This window comes from Sander vitreus, chromosome 5 (assembly GCF_031162955.1).
Source record: "Sander vitreus isolate 19-12246 chromosome 5, sanVit1, whole genome shotgun sequence".
Taxonomy (NCBI): Eukaryota; Metazoa; Chordata; class Actinopteri; order Perciformes; family Percidae; genus Sander; species Sander vitreus.
The window spans coordinates 32,544,161-32,568,679 of NC_135859.1; the positions used below are offsets into that span (position 1 = coordinate 32,544,161).

General features: G+C 39.9%; 2 protein-coding genes across 2 annotated transcripts; both read right to left on the bottom strand.

Annotated features, from left to right (window-relative positions):
- Positions 1-1,362: 1,362 nt before the first annotated feature.
- On the bottom strand, positions 1,363-7,036 carry LOC144517707 (type-2 ice-structuring protein-like). The gene is made up of 5 exons (XM_078249834.1): positions 6,961-7,036; positions 4,205-4,341; positions 1,905-2,039; positions 1,717-1,828; positions 1,363-1,430 (listed from the first exon to the last, which is right to left on the bottom strand). The coding sequence occupies exons 1-5, from the start codon at positions 7,013-7,015 to the stop codon at positions 1,363-1,365; spliced, it is 507 nt and encodes a 168-aa protein (XP_078105960.1). The 5' UTR covers positions 7,016-7,036.
- Positions 7,037-16,532: 9,496 nt separating this feature from the next.
- Positions 16,533-24,241, bottom strand: lox (lysyl oxidase). Its single transcript, XM_078249835.1, has 7 exons — positions 23,640-24,241; positions 21,450-21,558; positions 21,084-21,215; positions 20,379-20,535; positions 20,016-20,111; positions 18,130-18,245; positions 16,533-16,990 (listed from the first exon to the last, which is right to left on the bottom strand). Exons 1-7 carry the CDS (start codon positions 24,184-24,186, stop codon positions 16,984-16,986), a joined length of 1,164 nt encoding a protein of 387 aa, XP_078105961.1. The 5' UTR covers positions 24,187-24,241; the 3' UTR covers positions 16,533-16,983.
- Positions 24,242-24,519: the final 278 nt, after the last annotated feature.

Sequence of the window (24,519 nt, forward strand, 5' to 3'; positions counted from 1 at the left end):
GACCGAGGGCAAATCGCTCCAAGTTTACTAACTCACCAACTGATTCGGACCAAAGCAAACAAACTACAGGTGTGAAAACGCCCTTAGAGTAAGATCATTTCACTAAATACAAAACATCCCAATTACCTCAGCTTCAGCTCAAGCCATTTCTCTCAGAACATAGAGGAAACAGCGACCATCTTTCTTTCTCCAATAGACCTTTTTCATGGCAGACATGTTGACATGTCATAGTAGGAAAAGCACAGGTATATTCAAAACCATTAATGATGGCTGCATTCCACTTAGGAGAGGCCCTGGTATTGTGCATGCTGACTCACTGAAATAGCTTACTGGGACACTTGATGGAATTGAACCATCGTTAAGGTTATCAACTTCAGCTGTGCTTTTCCTACTATGACAAGTCAAAAATGTCTGCTGTGAAAAAGGTCCATAAGCAGGACAAGAGAAGGCAGGATGGGCTGGGACACCACCTGCCTTGCTGGAAGTGTCTATGAAGAGAGGAGTAGAAGGGGAGGACTCTGAATAGTCTCTAAGGCTTCGTTCCTCTCTTGCACTGTAATTGCATGTTAAGGTCTATGTACTTTATATATTTGTGCAAATACACTACACAGAATTGAAGACAGCTGATTCCAATGAGTTATTAATTTGTTTGTCAGCCCTGTATCTATGTATCTATGCCTGCACTGTTTTTTATAAAAGATAAATATGGTGTAAAATGCGAGAGCTTTTAGACGTGATGTAAATAAAACTCTAAAGGGCACACTGAAAAAAAGGATACATTTAAAAAACTATTAAATTATAATATAATAAAATAAATCATAAATAGTAAATCTCTTAATCTTTACATTTTGTTTATATATAATAATATATGTAATTGATTCGTTATTCCTTCATTTTCCCTATTGCTTTTGCTTAATTTCTAGATCATTCATAAACATAATGGCAAACAGCGTGGGAGAGAGCACACCCTTGTTCTACACTAAATGGGATTGGAAACCAACCTGTTCTATTGTCAGATGCCTATCTGTGAAGTTGTTTTCTGTTTTGTGACATTGACATATAGTACAAAATCTGCTGTTAGGTGAAATTTAACACGATTAGATTAAAATAAAAAGAGACTGAGACCAGCTTGTTTCAATGCTCCAGAGTTTTAATTCAAAGTGCATCAAAGATTAGTTTGTGCTAAAAGTCTTCTCTTATTAAAGGCCAAAGATGAAGTCAGGAAGTTTGCTTACAGCCAAACAGAGAATTAAAGTTTGCACATGAGACTGATGACACAGAGAAATCCACACTGTCACACGCCCAGAAGATGTTTGTGTGTGTGGTAGGCACAATTTATCTCTGTGTCAGCTCAGGAGATTCTTATGGGTTTTTGGCACAGACAGATGCAAGTTGGTCGGAACACTGGATATCATCCCAGCAGTTGTGCTCTGTGAACACAAGAAACACAGGAGTCATTACGAGCTTTAATATGTCAACAGAAGGAGTATCAGTGACAGCACAGGCCAAAATCTCTTCACAAAAAAAAGGAGGAAGCTTCACGTGAATTGGAGACAGTTACAAAAAAATATTTACATGTTGCGAAACGGAGCAATTTGTGGTGTTTATCACCCATTCATTATGCATCACTTCAGAGTTCAACTCCAACATTGTTATTTATGACTTTTGTCATTTAACGCATACAGACGTCCTGGTAATTAATTTGTTGTGATTTACCTCCGTAATTCATCCGGAGACAACCCTGGTTGCCACCTTGATTGTTGGGTTCCCCTGCACACCAGAATGTAAAGGAGAAAGGTCTGCCATCACTCCAGAACCAAAGAGTTTTCTGTAGAAAAGATAATAGAGAAGAAGTTAAAACGTGACAACCTAACCCTAATCAGACCTTTTGTATGATATATTACCTTCTGGCAGTTAGTGCCTCCAACCCAGGCCATTGGATTACCCTGAGTCTGTTGTGTGATCATCCTCTGAATGAACTGATACTCCTCGACACTGTGCACCGATGCAAGGTTTCCTTTCAAGGACTGGCAGTTTTTCTACAGGGGAGACAGACAGACAGACAGACAGACAGACAGAGAGATGTGAAGCTGCATTTTAATTTGGTCTCCTCCACCCACAGGAGGATGGAGGTTTGGCTCAAATATTGAGCTGGTTGCAGCAAATATTTGTAGATGAGGTAATTGTAGTTTTTCAGGGTTTAATGTCACTGTTGTACTGTGATCTCTGCTACATTGGCAGCTTAAATTAGGATGTTTTGTCTTTGGTTGCATTTGTTTGATTTTCATCAACACTGTGCACTTCTGTAGCACCACGAGCAGTTGAAAATTTCAATTGAACTGCAAACTATCTCAACAGCTACTATATTTTTGGCACTAAATGTGGTTCAGACTAATTGACGGATATGGGTTTTTCATTGGTTGATGCAGATCCCAATATTTAGAGAGCAGGACGGCCTATGTCCGATACATAATGCCGATGTCATGTTGTTGCTTTTTTTGCATCTGACAATATACAACAAATTAATAAGAATAAGAATAACAAATGAGACAACAATGCTGAATGCAAATGAACATTTATTTAACACAGTTATTGTCTACATTGTCTGTTTAGTGGGTGTTTACTCGTGGGCTATAACTTTCAGCAGTTTTGAAAACATTTTCAAAATATTTCATTGTTGTGTCCACTAAAAGTCTTCACAGTTACACTTGCTTACTGTCCCACAACCATCCCAAATGACAAATCTGATAAATGATTTACATGTCCGGATTAAGAGTGTGGGCTGGGGACACCCATACAACAGTTTTTGTAGCCCTGTAAGCTAGTTCAGCTGGTTAAAGGATTTCTACACTCAGTACGTTTACATGCACATATATTCCACTATTATTCCGTATAGGACAATATTCGGAATTTGATTCATGTCATGTAAACAGCTTATTCCGTTTGGATATTCCTAATAAGGCCTTTTTCTGAATATAGCATTTTCCGATTAAGGCATGTGGGATATGCCGGTATTATTCTGGTTTTAGAGGCATTCTTTGAACATAAATACAGTGCATTCGGAATATGCGGGTTTTTACCGCAGTTTACATCCTCTTGCCTATTTACGGCTTACAGTCAGCTCTGTGCGTTGCTATGGTTGCTGTACACAAACCAACCAGCCACCAGTTTGCAAGGCTGCAGACCATTGACTGTAAAAAAATAAATAGCTGCAGACCCGGTAGAGATGCATGCCCAAAAGATAAGAAGGAGAAACATAAACTTTATCAAAGACTGTCAACTGTTTTTTCAAGAAGGTGGTTGAAGGAATAAAAGAGCGACGCTGTGTTTGCACGGTCGAACAAGTCCACCACCGCTGGAAAACATATTTTGCATGGCTGCATGTAAACGGGAATATTAGTGGAATATACTCTTTTATTAACCGTGTAAACAGCTTAGTCGGAATGTTTTCTTCTAAGGAAAAAGGTCAAAAAACGGAATATAATGTGCATGTAAACGTAGTTGTGATGTCTGCCCGTACAATGGTGAAATTAACAGAAGGGAGAGCGCTAACTTTGTTCTACAGCAACCACACTGACAAGGCTCATTTTTCTTGTGAGCACAGGCATCAGCCAATCTCAAAATGGGATGAATATGCCGACAGACAGATCGGTTTAGTAAGCGTGTAAAAGTTTCTATACCCAACTTTTGAATACAAAGGATTGACTTGTACTTTTTATTTGACTTTGTGTTTTTAAGTTAGTAGTACCTAATGTGATTAAGGCAATCACTTGCAACAAATACTTGAGTTTTATGACGTCAGTGCCGAGTTATGGATAATTAAAACGATTGACAAGAAACTAATAAATATTGAGTTTGTTGAACGTGACATACTGAGTTTTTATACTTAAAACTATTCAGTTATGTTCATTTAGAATTTTCAAGTTACATATACTGATAATATTTGATATTGATTTGATAAAAAATGGGGGATGATGGCGCACGGACCCTTTTTTCCACCGTCAAGCTAGCTAAAGTGGATTTGGACACGCCCTAAACGCACCTGCGCCAGGCGCTTCACGCCGTGCGCTCAGATCGTTAAAATAGGGCCCATTGTCTTGTTTGTCAATTAGTTGGTAAGATATCTCAAATACTACTTAATCTATTTTAAAGAAAATTGGGTGGAAAGGTTATTCAATAACAGCATAATATACTTTCTGATTACCTCAGCGTCAGCCCAATCCAGTGTTCTAGGAACGTAGAGGAAACAGCGATCATTGTGCTTATTCCAAGAAGCAGGACAAGAAGGGCCATCTGCGTAGCTGAAAGTGTCATTTGTTTTGCTGGAAGTGACATCTGCGTCTATGAAGACAGAGAATCATAAACAGCTGATTTATTAATTGAGTTATTAATTCTATTTGTTTTGTCAGCGCTTAATCTACACGTTTCTATGCCTGCCCTGTTCGTTATGAAGGTAAATGGTGTAAAACGTGAGAGCTTATAGACTTGTAGAATACGATTTGAGTACTTGTGGAGCTAAAATCTGAACTTGTATTTTGAAAATTTAGAAATTTTCAATCAGAAAATATTCACACACCTATTTAAATGTGAATTCCCAAAAAATATTCACAAAAGGGTAGATTGATATTGACACAAATACAATTTCAGCTGCAACATTTACTCTCCGTTGTTCATTTTCCAGTACGACCACAAGTCAGTGATTACAACCCCACCAATCAGTCACTATAATGTGACTTTTGCAACACTTCTTGCGATAAATGTGGTGCAAAACAAATTTCTAGCTGTGGACGTAGATCTATGGTGGACATAATATTAGGCTGTGGAGCTCTGAGCAAACAGAGCGGGGGAAGCAGCGCTGCTGGGGAGCAGGGAAGATTATTGATCACTAAATGTTCCTTTAGATTCATTGCATTTACAAAACAAACAAACAAAGGTCAGGTAGATTACTGTTGTATTTATTTCATTTGACAGGAGCTGTATATGTCTGCATCAGCCAATTATATTGGAGTAGCTTTAAATTAGAGGTTGTTTTTTTTCTGAGATGCGTCAAGAAGTTTTCTTTCAACCGCTTTTCTGTCCTCTTTTAAGTCCCCCCTCCGTGTCTAAAGTCTGGTTATTGGATGTTTCTTTAGAGCTAGATGCAAGCCAGTTACTGTATATATTGATCAAATCTAGTTATAATTTATTCTAAGGATAAGAGTGCAGGAATCCCGACTGATTGGTTTTGCATAGAAAAAATAAAGTTCCTCACTTGGAGATATTTAAAAGAGAGGTCATTAGAATCCTATCTACCAACTGTACTTATTTCTTTCTTTGCCCATATTTAGAATCCTGCATCCATCTTGCCTGGTTTAAACAAAACATTGCGCCGCACTGGGCTGAATTGTGACAGAGAGTCCAATATGTTCATATTTTATTTAAAATTAATTATATTAAGAACTATAGGGTAAGCAGTATGTGCTCTTAAGTACTTTCTGAAACACTGCCTTCAGCACCTTGGTGTCGGCTCCAAGGAAGCAGGCGGTAAGCTCTAGGTCCTGCAGCCACAGCATGGCAAAGTCCCGCATTCAGCTGATGCATGTGAATATTTATTAGGGGTGGTACGGTTCACAAAACCCACGGTTCGGTTCGTATCACGGTTTTAGGGTCACGGTTTTCGGTTCTGTACGGTTCTTGTTATTTTTTCTTTTAATCTTTAACACTCCAGAAATATACTTATGCATATGATATATAGCTAAAATTAGCATATTGAATGCATGTTACACAATACATGCACACAGTGGCAGTTCTATCTATTGTTTTATTTCCGCTGTCATCATAGGTAACATGAAATCCAAAATGTTCCCACCCACCAGACTATATACGACGCTGGCACATCCTCCAACTCCGGGCAGCCTTCCTCATCTCTCCCACTTACCATTTCTGCATGTGACGTGACCTGCAGCACTCCACACTCCACCTGAGGAGCGGTCGGCTCGGCGCCTCTCAAAATCTGACGAAAATCTTTTAAACTGACCTTTGTCGATCAAAAAAGCAGACAGATTCAGCAACTGTATGGCCTATTTCTGGATTTAAATGTTTTCAGAAACACTATTCGGTGAACTATTTTCGTAAAATAAGAGATCGTATTCAGAACGAGACGCCATTAGAATCTGTTTTGAAATTCGGGAGCAGCAAGAACAACGTGGCGCGTTACACATTAACAGTGTACTGACGAACCGTGCGACGCACACACGATCCGAACCGAGACAAGCGAACCGAGCGGTTCGGATGTTTTTTCATGAACCGTACCACCCCTAATATTTGTTTAAAAATATTTAAACATAGCCATAAGTTCAGAAACAGAACTTCAGGTTTTCGTTCTAACTTACCAGGGCTCAACTCAAGTCTACAAGCTCTCGCATTTTGCATTGTATTTACTCAACTTCTCTTATTCAGATAAAGTTAAAGGGGAACTATGCATTTTTTTTTAAGCTTAATTCACCTTAACTGAACATCTTTGGAGTCATTGGAATGGTTATATGACTTTTTTGGAGTTGAATGGTGGTCGTCTCGCTTCCCCCTAGCGCCTGTGAGCTGAAAAACCACCCTTGCAACTTTGGTCACCGGTCTCAGCGTCAGGAAGTATGGCGTGATATCAGGTCTCGCGATGCAATGAATTGCTTCACGGCGCTGCACACATACGCCCATTCAGGAACCGGCTAACAAGGTAGTGAGTTTTTCACACATCGTCATGGCTAAGCTGGCAAAAAAGAAACAGAAAGCTAGGAAAGCATTGTCGGAGGAACAGAGAAAGAGGAAACGGCAGACTGAAGGAGCGAGGAGTCAGACACAAGTAAACATAGGAGCTGCCAAATATCTATTCTGAAGCTGTAGGGGGAGCTCTATAGAGAAACCTGCCAGCAAAAAGCGAAGAAATGGCCAAAACTGCATATTGCCCCTTTAAACACTGATACTCACCACCAGCTGTAGCCAGAGCCATCATGGCACAAACGAGTAGAGACACAGTCAGCATCTTGGTGGCGGAGATAATGCAGATGATTCTTCTTTCTCAGATTCAGCCTGTGGTCTTCCTGTGTGGAGGTACTGAACAAGAGGAAAAACTAGCTTTTATATACACGTCTGTTAGAAAATGATGATACTCTTCTCTTTTCTGTTAATATTAAACTGTTTGCATGGTAGAAAGCCAAAATACTGCTGGCATTCTCACGAGATTATATTGACCTTGTGAAAAGCACATAATGCTCCTGAGGTCAGAGCATGCGGATGAGATGCCCTGCCTGACCAGAGATAAGAGACAACATCGCCTTTTGTATTATGACTTCATCTTAAACATAAAAAAGCTGCTGTTGATTAGTCATTCTTTTCTGTACTTTGCTGTGAGTGCTGTAAAATTGACTCCTACTTGCAAGTAAAAAACCAACTTTGAGAAGAACTTCAGCATTCCTGTCTATTCTTTGAAAAATAATTATCCTTACCTTAATGAATGTCATCACATCTGTTTGGCTGTTGTTCAACAACAGCCAAACAATGTTAAAGTTCTTTTTTTTTAAATGTTTAAAGGGGTGATAGAATGCAAAACCGAGTTTACCTTGTCATAGTTGAATAACGACAGTTCGGTGGGTATAATAGGCATACATAGAACCTCAAAGTCCCATTGAAACGGGCGAATCTCAACAAAGCTAGTAGTTAGCGTCAACTCAGGTGGCTGTACCTTATTTGGCTCTAGTCTGTACCTTTGTCACGCCCCAAAATTGACATACAAACCAGTGGTCTGAGACCAGCTGGTGTTCTGAATGTTGGTTGCGCAGATCTTAGACACTTTATACATTGTTCGTCTGCTATTTCATTACTAAATTCACTTCTGAGACTTTTTTATGCGAGAAATCAACTATGTAGAGCTTAAATATGGGCCGTTTTACAAAAATGTATGGCTAATTGCAAATTTGGTTCGACTGTGTCGGAGTTCAGATGCTCCACAGTCTGACGTGACAGCCGGCGGGTGCCTGCCGGCTTGCCACCCGGCCTTTCCACCTTCACAGACCCCGCTGTGAGCTGGCTGGAGCTCTATCAGGAGACTCGCGGACGAGAGGCGTTTATTTCTCAGATCGTTTATTTAAATAACTCAACACACATATCCATTATAAGATTAACTGGAACCTGTGGTTTTTCGAAGTTATAATGCTCCACAAGAGATTGTGGGCGTAACAAGCTCGCTGACTCGTTGTCTCCCCTTCTGATCAGTGCTGCTGTATATAGGGGAAAGCAGAGAGGGGAGGGGCTGCTCCTCAGTCACAAAACAGACGAAAGAAGTGACTGTTTTGGCGGACACAAGAGAGAAATACCTTTGCGTGCTCGCCGGACAATACAGGCATCTTTTCTACAGAAAGTCGGCAGATTTGTCGCTAGTCGCTTTTTTGATAAAATGTCGCTAAGGGTGTCTGAAAAGTCGCTAAATCTAGCGACAAAGTTGCTAAATTGGCAACACTGCTCTGTAGCTTGGCTCAGCTCATTGTAAAGAGGGGTGGGGCTGTGTGTGTGTGTGTGTGTGTGTGTGTGTGTGTGTATGTGTGTGTCGCTCGTTGTAAACCAACCAATCAGCTCATCTAAATATTCATGCGCATACCATATAAGGGAGAAAACCTTCAATCCAGGGCCATTTTTCAGGGTTTCATTAGGGCGCATAGAACATCACCCGGGCCGTTTTCAGCCCAACCAATGTTACATACACTATTTGGAGACCTTAAGCAACAGTGTGAATTACCTTATATAATCATTCTATCACCCCTTTAACACTTTAGTGAATCATGGATTGTCACCTGCCAGTACACTTCCCTAACAGCCTGGGTTAATCCAATATATGTTACCTCAATCAAATTGTATGCTAAAGAGTCATTTCAATTTAAAGAGTTTTTTCAACCTGGCAACCTATTTTCCAATGCTTTTGAGTCTGACTCATGGGAACAATAATCTGTGAAATCGGTCCAGTATTAAGCAAGACTGCTGCAGTCAGAAGCGGCGAAACAAGCTATACGTGTACAATGTTACGTTAATAGTTAATTGTTTACCTTCAATTTACATCCACAAAAACTGCTTGTTTTTTGCCACTGACTCCGATTATTATTCTATATGAATTCTTATTCATATAGTGTTTGACAACATTGTGGAAAGGATCCCTACAGAGGTCGACCTTTTTGTTACATAGTAGGATCCTTTTTCTTTAACATGAAACATCCCCAAAATTGCTATCGCCAAACCTACCAGACTCTCAGAATTTTATCTTCAGCTAACACACTTCATTCAAAGCCATCCTGGTTTGTCTTTCCACTGCTTTAACAATCACCAATTTGGTTTGGTTAAAATTAGGCTTGCATTGCCAGACGTTGTCTGGCTAGTCCACACAGCATTCTGGGATGGAAGAGAAATGTGCTCTGGTTCATTGGCATTTCTTTAAACCAATCACAAGCATCTTGGGTGGTGCTAAGCACCGTACGGAGCATTGGTGCCTCTCCAAAATTGTTTTGGTGGAACGTGTACATTAACATTAACGTTGTTTAGTCGTTCAACAGAAAACTCAGATTGGACAGATAGTCTAGCTAGCTGTCTGGATTTACCCTGCAGAGATCTGAGGAGCAGTTAACCACAGTCCTCATGAATCCACCGGAGTTTAGAACGCCAACACAAAGAAAGCGTAAGGTAGCAGATAGGGCTGCTCGATTATGGAAAAAAATATAATTACGATTATTTCGGTCAATATTGAAATCACGATAATTTAACACGATTACTTGTTGACTTCTGGAAAGATGTTGCAATTATTGAACTTAAAAAACAGTGGGAAAAGTTAAATAAATCAACAATAAAAAAAAAATAAAAAAAACACATACAACTGTGAAATTTGTCTTAATACTTTTCCTATTGAAACTAAAGAGAGAAAATAAAGGTTTACTTGCAATACGTAATGAGCTAAAATATAGTTTTTCTCGATTATTCTGTTTTAGTGATCACTGGGAGCCAAAATCATAATCCCGATTACATTTTGAATAATTGCACAGCCCTAGTGGCGGAGATCCGGCCGAAAATTAGGGCCATCCGGCGGGATTTCCGGCAGCAACTGAACAATCCTGGGAAATGAAACGTCTATATAGACTAGGTTGAAATAAAACCCTTAATTCACTCATTTACACGTGAAAATATGCTGGCTCTATACACGCAAAAAGTATTGTTTATTGATTTTATTTAGTGTGGTGAGTTTGGCGGTGGTGATTTTGGAGGGTTAAAAAACACAAATTTTACTCTTTAACAAAAATGTCTATCTCTGTAGGGATCCTTTCCATAATGTTTTTAGACATGAAGCTAAACATGTCCTATAATCCCAGTATTTATTTTAGTTGGCCTCGCCACGTTCTCTCTTTGCCTCCAGTCCATGGTGCAAACCTTGCATCAGCAGCAGTTATGAGTACTTCGTGATTCAGAGGGAGATAATGGGTCGAGGTGACTCATGGATAGTGTGTCGAGGTGACTCATGCACGGACATCAACACTGTGACCAATAGTTACTTAAAAAAAAAGATGGCAACAAAGTGACACGTAATATAATTGAATAGATTTGAATTGCTACTACTTTGATTAAAAATAATTTAAATAAATTAACTAAATTTAAACAATAAAATGAAGTACTTGTTGCTCACAGGCCACAACAAAAGAGGGAGATGCACAGCAACGTAACAATAATAAAGTGACATTTATTAAATAATAATGCAAACAAGAGAACGATGAGGTGTGATTGTGTGTATCAGTGATGATGAGTGAAGGTCAGGTGATCACAGTCATCTTATTATCGTCTCCGCTACACCTGCAAGTTAACAAGACAAACCACAGTACATGTAGGACAGGCCCAGGGCCGTCACATACATAATAAGTACCAGTTAAAATATGTTGGATTTAGTAAGTATCTGAGCAAAAATAATTTAGATTTACTAAATATCTGGTGGTAATTGATTTAGATTCACTAAATATCTGGTGGTAATTGATTTAGATTTACTAAAATGATGTCTAATCCACTCAATAGCATGCCTTCTTAGTACCAGAGTTTACTTAAATTGGCTCAACAGACCACCATGCATAAAGTACAGCTGAGTAAACATTTATTTGAGCAACTTTGTCTGAACTTGTTTATCCGACATTTTTTAAATGCTACACGCCAAAATACAACAATAAAGTACAGAGAGGTGCTACATTTAAACAAAGACAGGACTAATGTGTACAATAGGGATACAATGTATACTGGCAATCTATTTGTCATTCATGTTCATTTAACAGTATTTTATCTGTGTTTTTTTACCTGAAAAATGTGGCTATATCAGACAGTGACAGGGACTTATTCTGCAAGGCTTCCTCCCTTTTCTTATATTCCTGAGGCTGCTTTTGGGGAGAGTTTCTGGAAAACGTGTGTACCCGAGCTCTTTGGGATAGGCAGGTTTCACTCCAGTTGCCAACCCAACAAGCATGGAGCAAGTCCTTTGAAACATACCCAGAGCAGTCACAATCGTCGCCTTCTACCATAACACTGATGTGGGTGGGATCCTCTGACCTATTAGTCTTTATGTTCATCCTTTGTTCAGCAAGGTCATGTGACATACAGCCTTCATACATACAGCATCCTGAAATAGTAAGAACATTTTAGACTTTACAGCCAAAGAGGAAGACCTTTATTGAATCTCCCAAATTGCAAATAGGAAGAAAACTCTTAGCTATCTTGTAAAGCTAAATTATTAAGACTGTAAACTAAATAATAGACATGTAATATAGCTGTTAGTAATGCATTTCTTGGGAGAAAGACACAAGTAAAAACTGATAACTTTTGAGTTCTGCCCGTTGGGGTAATCAGATTGAGAAGGCAAGCATTTAATAACACCTATTTTTGCAGTAGTACTAAAAATGACCTTAATGAAAACAACATACACTTAAACAGAGGACAATGATTACCTGACTCAACAAAACTCAGTAGCTTGCCAAGAATTACTGGGACTATAGTTATGACTGTATTTTGTGATTAGTCCTTCCCATGATATACTAGGTGGGAGAGATAAGAGGAATAGATCACATTTTTTAGATTTGAAAATGTATATCCACTTACTTTTTTAAAAGTTGATCTGTAGATTCCCCGAAGTACACAATATTGCTGCTCGGATTGCTTGCTCAGGAAATCTCAGTGTCGGTGTGTGGCTTCAGCCTTCCTGGTGCTGAACAAGAGAAAATCCAGCGTTTATATATACACTTACATTTAATAGTCCAGGACCGGAGGCCATGCCTGAACGAAATGCAAATAAAAAATGACTTGTTTAAATTGTATGGAAAATATAACAGCAAAACTACAATTCAGGATGGACAGTTATTTAGAGAGGTGGTCGCCTGTCATACCTATACAGCAATTGAATAGCGTGTTGAATTAGAACTGGACACTTGATTCACTCGATTTTTGTGTATGTAAGTGCACGTCAATACTATCTGTTTTCATACCATGTTTGTAAATGTTTGTAAATTTTTTTTAAATGACTCGTTTATTAACTTCGCTGGTATTTATCTAGTGATGGTGTTAACCCAACAACTTCCTGATTCAACCTCACAGTTTGCTCACCTGACGGGTGCTCAATACAAACAGTCAAATTAAATTTCTTTATACTTCGTTAAACATATTTTCGCATAGTCTTTTATTATGTAAAGGTTACTATTGTTTTTTATTAAATATGAATTAACCTCAGTCTCAGTTTTTACAGTGTAGGTCATCTCAGGCCAGATGGGATCCAGTATGTGTCATTGAAAGCAGTGCTATTTTGTCAGCCAAAAACTTAAAAAAAAAAAAAAACTAGAAGGGCACTTGAGTGCAGACCTTTGCCAAGGCATCTCACAACGTTAACGTAGTGTGAATTTTCTCAGTCTGGAACTGATGCTGCTTGGTTCTTTCGGAGAATGACATTCACGCTCTAACTGGGATGTTTTGGGGCCGACTGGCGGGGAATTGCTACAGACAAAATACACACGGCCATACACTGGTAAGAGCAAATTACTTTAACCATGTATGCATCTAATTTAAATAGCTCACGTTACTGTGTTGTGTGAACAGTTAACTTGATTTAATATTACATGTGGCGTTTTCTTTATCGGGGTGCAAATGTTCCACCTAAACAAGTTCCTTTTCGAGAACATTTTACAGAGGCACAGTCGCTGCGTCTGGGGAAACATCTGATTTTTTTATGTAGGCCTGTTTTATTATATAGCCTACTGTATGTACAACCACCAACCTGTGGGAATTGGAGTCACAGTATTTTCAGATAATTGTGATTGTTTTAAAGAAATGTAAAAAAAAAAAACAGAGCTTTATCCCTGAATATATCTGTCTCTATCTACTTTACTCCACAGTGATGTGGCGATAGGTCTGGCAATGCGAGACTACTCCGCTCTGTACAACAGACATCTGGTCAGAAAGGCCACTTTACATCTTGGCCGACCCATCCCACCCCTTACACCAGGAGTTCCACCTTCTGCCCTCTGGGTGGAGCTATAGGGTCCCTCGGTTCAGGAGCTCCAGAGCTTATAGCGCCTTCATTTCGAAGGCAATTGCTGCTATTAACCTTGAACTTTGGTCTTTGGTGTTTTTTGCCCCCAACGTCTCCTTCCAGGCAGCACGGCAATGGTTATGTTTAGGGTTAAGGTTAGGGTTAGCTGCCTGGAAGGCACCGGTGGAGGCAAAAAACACGATCCAGCTTGAACTTTAGTTCAACTTTTTACACTTTGTACATTCAAGAACTTGCAATAGCTATTTTAGCACTTGTAACTGCACGTTGCGAACTTGATGTTTGCTATTACTTGTCGTTTATTGTTTCTTTGTTGTTGTTGTATGTACAGTACATTTCTATATATAATGATTTCCTATGTTTCCTTTTTTTTAATGCTGCACCAGAATTCCCCTTTGGGGAGAAGAAACTATTATTAATTTGAATGATTTTTGTTTGATTTTTACAGCACTGAGACAATATGTTTAATGAAGTATAAAGAAGTTTAATTTGACAGACTTTTATCTGTCAGAACAAGTGACAAATTAAATATCTGGGTCACTACATTACAGATCAGTTATCTGATGATGAGGATATATGCAGGCAGCGTTGCATATTGTATGCCCAAGCTAACATGCTGGTAAGAAAATTCCACATGAGCACGGATAACGTCAAAATGAGTCTGTTTAAACCAAAAAGTGAGTCCATTAATTGTGTCCAAGGTTGAAATGACAGTCTAGTAAATGCACTGTTTTTGGTTCACTTCCTATGTTTGGGTCGGATCGCATTCTCACCTAAAGTGACTCAAACTCTGGTGCACTTTGAAGCGAACCGAGACCCCCGTTTTCAAGCGGACCAGAGTTTGATTGGTTGGTCCACACCAGAGTTTGAATGAGCTTTCACACCATCCCAAACAAACTGGTCTATCCAGTGAAACACCCCAGGGTTTGATTAAAAACGGACCAAATTGCTCAGGTGCGAAAGCAACCAAAGTTTGTGTTACACTTACTGACTCCTGTGTTTTTGGTACTTACAGAAAATGCGTCCGGGTGCTTGGATGACATGCAGTGTGATGCTGAGCTCCCCTCAGTCTGCAGCATTGTCATCATGTGAATCCTGGGCTGAAAAAGAGGCACGATCCATCTGTAAAAACAGTGTTTTTGTGCCATCAGCCTCACAACTTGAAGGATCTGTATCTTACAACTTTATTTCTTTTCTATCGCTGTAATGCTTCTTAAGGTCAATTGACACAAATAGGGGCTGAATTGTCTCTTAGACCCTGTTTACACTTGGTTAAAATGAAGCATCTCCAGCTGACCACTTGTGTTCACATTTCATTTCTGCCTACGTCACATATATACATATATACATATACATATATATATATATGTGTATATATATACACATATATACATATACATACATATATATGTATACATATATATACATATATATACACATATACATACATACATACATATATATACACATATATATATACACACATATATACATATATACACATATACATATATATATATATATATGTGTGTATATATACATATATATATATATATGTGTGTATATATATACATATACATATATATATACATATACATATATATATATATATAGTATGTTGTTGTTTTGATGACGGTGTGCCAACCCTCTATAACTGGCCCATTTTACAATAAATTGGACAAATTGTTGGTGATAGTCCATAGTTTTGCCAGAGATGTGTTGGATTTGGCTGACAGCAATATATATATATATATATATATATATCACATCAGGATTCTGTAGTTTACGCTACATAAGATATGTGGTCAAATGCATCCCAGACCACCTTGGCAAGTGGTTTGAGTGATCGGATCACAATGCATCTTGGTTTAACACTGTCCACTCGTGATCTGATCGCCCAAGACACATTACATAAAACACAGCGTAAGCAGGATCTTGTAGCTTATGTCTTTAATAAGAGCAGACCGATAGCTTTTAGCACAACTTTAGTCTGCTGAGTGAACCGTCCTTTCTTGTCTTTTGCAAATTAAAAAAACTTCAGCATTGAGAATCTCTCATGGTCTGTGCGTCTTATTGTTAAATATTTTGTTTTTGTGGGTATACATTTTCTGAATCTCAAATTTCTATTCCACAAAATATGACAAAACTTCAATTATGGTGCTTTACACTACTCAGCAGGCTCGGACTGGAAATCTGGCAATTCTGGTAAAAAAGTGGACCTGCCGGACCTACACAGTCCCAAAATTGTCAATAGGCTTTCAATACTCTAAGACTGGTGCAGTGACAAAGACTGTAATCACCTCCCCCTAGATCCGTCCAGGTAATGTCAGAGATCAAACACAAATAATCAAATGAAATCAAGACAGAAAGAGCCGAGTTAGAACCACATTTTGTTCCCAGTCCGACCCTGCTTCTCAGATCACCATGCATTTCATTTTAACAGACTAGCAATTGCTCAAGTGGAAATATGGCAAATTATCCTGAATTTGATATGAGGCAACAAAAAACATTGCACACCCGATTTTGAGAGAGTGAACTATCATAAAAAGTGATAAGGCAGCATTTCTTTGTTAGCCAACTGTTAAAAAACACTATTTTGTTTTTTTTTATCTATACAGTTTGTAGCTTGTACAGCTACAGCTTGTAGTTTGTAGTTTTGTAGCTTTAAAGTGAACAAACTTTAAACAAACTGTTTCGGAGACTCAAATTGCTGTGTTTCTTTTAATTTGGAGAGAGGCAGCAGGTGTCATGTAGAAAATATAGTGGGTATGCGCAAAATAATAAACTGTGGTCTCAAATTATAAAATCATGCTTTTAGGCCAAACATTAAACGGTACTGTTACTATTTTAAGGATAAAACAACATTGATCCACAGGCTGAATCTGAAGTATATTGTTTCTGATGGATGCAGGTGTCACTGAGAGTCAACACATTCAGAGTCAACGCTGTTCACATTCAAGCAAGCTTTATTAATGTGATAATGCAGATTGATAACATGAGATGTGAGCTCGCCTATATACAGCTCTGCAGGTATGTGTGGTTGTCAAGAACAAGTACACACACTGTGTACTATGGATATACACTCTATACAGCATTCACCAACAAAAAGACACATTAGTTTGTAAGTCTGAGCAGGATTTACATCAGCAACTTATTTTGTCTCCATCTCGTGGTATTTTTGCTTAAATTCAGTTTGGGAACAAAAAATGTAAAAACAATCTGAAAAACCTGACTTCATTTCGACTAAAATAATCGGGTTCATTTGTTTTACGACAGGTCTAATAATCAGTTTTTGCTTTAACCAGGTTATAATTGAATTAATTACATCATGTGCAACTTTAAGCTTCATTCTTCTGTAGCGTTCCCCGTTTCGTCCGTTTGTGTTCATTTTCAAGCTTTATGAATTCATCTCAGTAGCTGCAAGACACAAAAGAACAACAAAATCAATCACTAATTGATCGCTAAAGATTGGCAGACGATGTTAGATACTAGGTTGAAAATATATTATCAGTTCTCTCTTTTCTGTCATATTAAAAGGAACCACAAGGTTTTCTAAAAAGCTGAATTTTCACAGCTGTTTTCAACGCTGCGACCGTTGACTTCAATGCACCTAACTCTAACCCTAACCCTAATCCTAACCATAACCATAACCACTGCCTAATCGACTTCAAGGCAGCGCTGCGACCGTTGACTTCAATGCACCTAACCGTCACCATAACCACTGCCTAATCCTAGTGCCTTCCAGGCAGCGCTCCCTGGAAGGAGACGTTGGGGGCTTAAAACATGATAAACCTGCCAGTGGAACAGCCAGTAAAAACACAGATTAAGGGCAAAGATATAAAACCAATTGTTTTATATCTATGTGGTTTGTTTCTCAAGCTTTCAGAAAGACCCACATGAACTCAAACCATTTCCACACAACCCTAACACATTTATGTCGTTTAACTTTAAAGGTTTAAGGTAAAAGGTACATTAATTGAATCTTGAACAATCAAAAATTACAACTTTTAACATGTTTCATTGAAATGTGAATTGAAGAACTGATTGATGTTACAGAGGTTAGGTTTGAAATGCATTCATTTGATACATCCATATCTGTACTCACATATCTGAATAATAATGTTAAAAATGTGATTTTAAAATGTATAAGTTACTAATAAAACAAAAATCTTAGTAAGGTGAATCTGAATTGATTGACAGTCCCTCTGTCTGCAAAATTAGTAATACTGCACGGGTCTTCAAAGTTTTTTAGGCCAAGGACCCCGTAAGAGAGACGGAGCATGGATCCCCTACTACATATAATGTATAAAATGTACTGTAGTTGCATTAAACTGGAACTACAATAACGTGTGTACATTCAAAAACATATCTTTACTGATAATATGTTGGATTCATGTTAATGTATATTTTCAGACATATTTAAATTCTTTTTTTTTTTAAACCATTGAACAATAATTTGGCGGCGCCCCCCCTGCAGCAACTCTGAGGACCCCCAAGGGGTCCCGGACCCCCTGTTTAAGATCACTGGAATAACTGAAGAAGAAAGTTTTTCTTACGATGTCATGGTGCATCCGGACACATGAGCGGCGGTGCCGGTGTACTGGACGTCACAACGAACTACGTTGTTGTTGAAGTTGGACTCTGGAACCTGCTGCCGGGGGTTTACCGTCACCTGTCAGGACAACACAACGGTCATCAGTGCATCAGGTCACCTCTCCTTGAGTTTTAAGGATTATTTTTCTTCATTTTATCAACTCATCACACAAAAAGACCACGTGTAAGTCCGTTTCTCAATACTTTTGGACTTTCCTACCCCTATCCTCTCAGTTCTGAGTCTGAGTTCTTAAAAAAAACACTACCTCACAAATATATTATTATTTTTTGTTTTTTTTAAAGCCTCAGTTATTTCCTAAAACAGCTGGTCACTGTATTTTTTTTTTTTTTACTTAAACAGGAGGAAGTAGTGCATTTGTTGGGGACTATTTTCAGCGGCAGATCACTTGTATCGTCAATTTCACAGCATAAGAGATGCTTTTCAGTTTGATAGCCTGTTGTGACCTGTTGCCTTTTGGAAAAGTGTTTGTTCAGTGAGTGCAATACACAATTGTTTTTTTTAAAGATAATTTTTTTGGGGCATTTTTAGGCCTTTATTTCCTCAGGACAGGTGAAGACATGAAAGGGGAGAGAGAGGGGGGAATGACATGCAGCAAAGGGCCGCAGGTCGGAGTCGAACCCTCGGCGCTGCATTGAGGAGTAAACCTCTATATATACGTACACCTGCCAGTGTTGGGGAAGTTACTTTTAAAAAGTAGTGTTTGCTCGTTACTCGTTACTTCTTAAAAAGGTAATCCGTTACTTTACTTAGTTACCCCCTGGAAAGTAACTTTCTACGTTACTCGTTACTTTTACGTTACTTTTAAAAGCAGGTGTTACACGGTGTTAGTGTATACTATGTAATGTCTGTATCGACTTGTACCGGTCGCGCAGCCACGATGGTCCGTGCATTGTCGTAGACACATGAAGCCTCTTTTCTGGGAATCCTTGTGTGTCCGTGCGACCAACACAAGTCCACAGCGGTCCGCTGCGTGTATGTATGAGGCCATCTCCACCGCATCCATCTGTGAGGTTGTCAGCTTTGTGTCTGCCTACTGGCATTTGTAGGACGGCCGATTTAACTGCCAGTCCTCAGCGATGTAGTGGCATGTGTCACGTAGCTCTCCGCTCAGAGCGCCATCCAGCAAAAAGCCACAAAGCTTAAAACGCTCTCAAAAGTTAGCTTTGGCTGCTTCTCGCTTGCCATGATTACTCTGCTACCAGCCTCTGTCACGTCCTGTGTGGAGCTTGTGTGCGCGCAGCTGAGAAGGCAGTGTCGCTGTCAAATCTGTCCCTGGGAAATAATGTTGCGTCGAATTGAAAAAGGAACTACGATTCGTTACCAAATTTTCAGTAGTAGTGCATTACACTATTTTTTACCTGAAAAAGTAGTTACGTTACTGTAACGCGTTACACACAACTCTGGCGCCTGCTCTATTAACTGAGCTATCCCAGCCACGAGTGCAATACACAATAGTTTGAAATGCTCTGTATTTTTATGATGAAAAGAGTTTTGCCAGTGGGCAAAATGCTGCCCAGCAGGAGGATTGTGTCCGTCCTTGACACTTGGCACTACTGTCAAAATAAATGAAAAGAAACGGATCCTGATGCATTTGGTTTTTTCCCGTTTTTACCGTTATCACACTGAACCGAGACACCTAAACTGTGGTGGTGACTTTTGTGTACCGTTACACCCCTATTGAGTTATAAGGAAAATATAGAAAAAAAAGGTAAATTAAAAAATGTATACCCAAATGTATGGAAGTGAATAGGAACACACAACGTATCTCTAGAAACACAAAACCAGTAAAAAAAAAAGAATGTTTTGTTTCGCAGCACACTAATGGACCTTGAGGATGTATCTTCCAGGAGAGACGTCAGTGATGTCGATCCACTGACAGTCAATGTCAGCGTTGTAGGTGTCATAACAACCTGGACTCAAGCCCTGTGCGCACACACACACACACACACACACACACACACACACACACACACACACACACACACACACACAAGCTTAATATCTGAAGTTTCAAATGTGTATTTATCACATATGTATTGATTTTTGAAAACAGTTTGTCTTGTATAACTGTGTCATACTGTTTTTGTTTGATTGTTTGTTTAGATCCCCATTAGTTTCAGCATGAGCTAGAAGCTATTCTTCCTGGGGTCCTGTTTGTTATTGATGATTGATTATTTCATTGATTGATACCTGCGTGTGTGAGGTGCAGGCGAAGCGGCGGTAGTATCCCGGGTCACAGGAAGTGTCCTCTAGACAGAAGCTGGCCTTGTGACCCTCAGCTACCTGGCTCTGAGTGTGGGCGTCCAGCAGCTCGTACAGGCTGAACTCGTCCATGCTGTGGAAGTGACTGAACAACAACAACAACAACACAAGAAAGACAAAAAAGTATTAACCAGGTAATTCAACAAACACACTCATATAAAACTGTTAAAGGTCCTATGACATGCTGCTTTTTGGATGTTTTTATAAAGGCCTTAGTGGTCCCCTAATACTGTATCTGAAGTCTCTTTTATATAGACCTTAGTGGTCCCCTAATACTGTATCTGAAGTCTCTTTTATATAGGCCTTAGTGGTCCCCTAATACTGTATCTGAAGTCTCTTTTATATAGGCCTTAGTGGTCCCCTAATACTGTATCTGAAGTCTCTTTTATATAGACCTTAGTGGTCCCCTAATACTGTATCTGAAGTCTCTTTCCCGAAATTCAGCCTTGGTGCAGATTTACAGCCACTAGAGCCAGGGTGGGGGTGTGGCCTAGACCAACTGCCACTTTGCTTGTTTGCAAGCCATGATGTCTCTCTCTTTCTCAAGGGCGGGTCAAATTCTCTGGGCGGGCAAAGCAGAGAAAGGGGAGGTAACCTTTCATGCCATGGGACCTTTAACGTTTAGCTACCTACTTGTGACAGCTGTGCCACTCCCAGGCATATCGAGGTTTACTGGGCAGGAAGTCAGCGGTTCCCTGGTTCTTCACCCTCTGAGGAAACCTCAACAAAACTCTGGTGTCATAATCGTGGGAGGACATGGAGGAGCTGGAGGAGGAGAGGTTTATGTTTACAAAATCCCTTTACTGAAACCATTGCAGGGAGAAACCATATCACTGTCACATCATCACTGGATGGCTAAAATACAACCAAACCATCACTCCATCCACACACAGAATTGTTTCTCCGATCAAAACTTTACAGTCAGTCAGGCCTTCAGCAGTCCCTCCACAACCAGAAAGCACCAGCTCTATAACAGCGTGACAGCTGGTGTTATCTTACGAGGCGAGGCAGTTCTCCTCAGCAGCACAGCGGAGGTTGTACATGGGCATTCTCTGGACGTAGGTGGCGATCTGGATGTAGTATGGGTCAGGAACCAGATCAGGGAGACCTACGAACAGGAACACGTTCAGATTACATGGAGCTGTCTGGTCTCTGATTGGCTGTTCAGGCACATAAAACAGTCCTTTAGATTTGGAGTTGATTGAAAAGGCATGCTGAGCTGTTTCTGTTAGCCTCTTTCGTTTATATAATACACCAATGGTCTCTCTGCAATGCTGTCTTCTGTTTTTCTTTGGTGGGATAGGAATACAGACTATTGCCCCCTGTTGGTCTGACTCTGGAAAGTGTTTTCCACAGAAATAAAATGATTATCTTTTCCCTAGTCTAGACCTTCCTCCACAGCGCTTCAGAGGAGGGTCTGGCTAGTCCACACAACAATCTGGGACGGGAGAATACCGTGCTCTGGTTTATTAGCATATCTTTAATCCAATCACAGTCGTTTTGGGGCGGAGCTAAGCGCCGGACGGAGACACGGTGCAGCTGGAAAATAGCCTCAGAAAGGAACTTGTTTTGGTGGAACATGTGTACGTTTAAAAGTTGTTTTAGTCGTGCAACAGAAAACTCAGATTGGACAGATAGCCTAGCTAGCTGTCTGGATTTACCCTGCAGAGATCTGAGGAGCAGTTAACCATAGTCCTCAGAAATCCACCGGAGTTTAGAACACCAACACAAAGAAAGCGTAACGTGAGGGACATCCGGCCGAAAAAGAGGTATATCCCGCGGAATTTCCAGCGGCAACAGAGCAATCCCAGAAGTGATTATTATAGACAATGTTTTCCCTGTCTGCTCAGCAGTGTGTTTTTTCAGAAGATGTGAGGAGACAAAAACATATATTCAGTTTGTGACATATTCACCCAAATCCATGCATCTGTACATCATTGTAATGATGTCAGTCAGTGCTCATGAAGATGCCCAAAGCATATGCTGTTCTATATATGCTAAAGACGAAATTCAGTGGAAAAAAACCTTAAAAATTAAGGCCTGACAGCAGATTATTATTAACTAAGAGCATCACAAACTGGCAGTGCATCATTTAATATAAAGGAAATGGGCCAATCTTTAAACCATATGAAGTTTAACCTCAATTTAATACAAAGCCTACAGGTAGGCCTATATGTAAAAACTGGAACATCTGTCTTCCTTTATGATCTTGTGTCGTCTTCCTGTCAACCTTACAAAAAATCACTTTGAAACTGTGAAAAAAATCGCCATTTTTTCACAGTTTTTTTTGCTTTTTCCAACGTTTTAAATTATTAAATTTTTCTTCTTCTTTCTTATTTCTACGTCACATACTTTCTGATATAAAACAAAAATTCAAAACGGGCCAATTTTACCCGAAGTCAACACAAGGGTTAAACCTGTGATTAAGACACTTTCCTGGCCTTGTACAATTTAATGAAGGATACACTATAAACTCAGTTTTGTTGAACAGAAGAGTGAATTCGAATGAAGCTGGAGGCAGCAAAAATAAACACAGCTGGCTAAACTATTTAAAAATAGCGGGTTTGTTCAGGACACCACCCCCGTCTGTCGCTTTGACGTCACCTTTTGGTATCGGCTCAGCTCGCTTGGAACCTCGACTGAGGTGGTACTAAAAAAAAGTACCTGTTAGCAGGTACCAGGGACTTTTTATCATAATGGAAAACCAAAAAAGGCGAGTAGAGTCGAGGCGAGTCGAGCAGGTACCATGTAATGGAAAAGCGCCATTAGTTTCACTCAATTCCTGGATGCCTATTGGATCATCATTATGTTATTTGATCCAATAAACGGACACTCAACAATTGAGCCATGATACTTCGGACACCAAATACATTTAAAAAAAGTCTGTCCTAAGCCATTTAGACTCTAGGAGTCTAGGAAAGTGGACAATTCCCCCAAAACTACTGTATCGCTGAAATATCTAACCAAATCACACTTCTCTTATTTCGATTCCCAATAATACTTGTTCTTTTCTTCCATTCACTGAGTCTCCCCTAAAACAGTTTGGACGCCCCTTGTCACTTTGAGAACCTCTGATATATATAGAACAATAGAGAAAATAACTATAGTATATAGTACTTTTATTAAATTAGACAAATGTTTGCAGCCTATGGGCCACACACGACATAGCTAAGAGAAAAGCTTGTTTACCGTTCTGGTGGTAGCTGGTTCCGTATCCATGCCGGGGCTGAGCCCTGGGTCTGGGTCTGTAGTACGAGTTGTAGTAGTTATAATAGGGGTAATAGTTAGAGGCCTTGTACGGGTCGTATGGATCATCTCCGACCATCATGTCATCCCGTCTAACCGGGGCAGAGTCTCCGTCGCTTGCGGACGGCGGCTGCTGCTGCTGAGGCCGCGGCTGTTGACGCATCATCGCGCGTAATTGCGCAGTGCCGCTGGTGACGGGGACCCGCGGGGAGCCCCGGGAAGCGGCGGGGACCGTGTCGTTACCGCTGCTGAGGAGGACCACAGGGTTACCGCGGCGGGGCGACCCGGGTTGCCTCCTACCGGACGGCTGGTACTGAGAGCCGCGGCTCAGGATGCTAAAAACCTGCCCGTTGTGTTGCCATGTCAACCCCCGCCGAAGCGCATCGTCATCACCTGCAGCCTCCTGAGCGCGAGCCCCGTCAAGAAAACTACATAGGAAACATAAATGTGCAAAAGACAGCAGCAAGGCGTCAGGGGAGAGTTCCTTCATTATTACAAATAAATTAATGGGATTTTAATTAAGAAAGAAAGTATTTGCTTTTCTTCCCCACACACAGCCGAACATCTGAAGAGTCTCCTTCAAGTGTTGCAGCTCAGCAGCTGCTACTGCACAGAGAGAGAGAGAGAGAGAGAGAGAGAGAGAGAGAGAGAGAGAGAGAGAGAGAGAGATGCTTTGGATGTGATTTTTGACTCATTTTTTGACCTTAACCCTTTGGCCTCAGGATCAACAACTACCAGATCAAATGTGAAGATCTCTAATGAAAAACGTAAAAACTAATGAATAAAAGTGTGTTTTTGTTTGTAAGATAACAATACACAATTG

Coding starts and splice junctions, on each gene's coding strand:
- LOC144517707 (XM_078249834.1), bottom strand. CDS start 7,015: ATGCTGACTGTGTCTCTACTCGTTTGTGCCATGATGGCTCTGGCTACA. Junction 2,040..4,204: donor TGGATTGGGCTGACGCTGAG/GTAATCAGAAAG, acceptor TCTCCCCTGTAG/AAAAACTGCCAGTCCTTGAA. Junction 1,431..1,716: donor TCTCCGGATGAATTACGGAG/GTAAATCACAAC, acceptor TTGTGTTCACAG/AGCACAACTGCTGGGATGAT.
- lox (XM_078249835.1), bottom strand. CDS start 24,186: ATGAAGGAACTCTCCCCTGACGCCTTGCTGCTGTCTTTTGCACATTTA. Junction 21,216..21,449: donor GAGGAGAACTGCCTCGCCTC/GTAAGATAACAC, acceptor CTCCTCCTCCAG/CTCCTCCATGTCCTCCCACG. Junction 18,246..20,015: donor CTGGAAGATACATCCTCAAG/GTCCATTAGTGT, acceptor TTGTCCTGACAG/GTGACGGTAAACCCCCGGCA.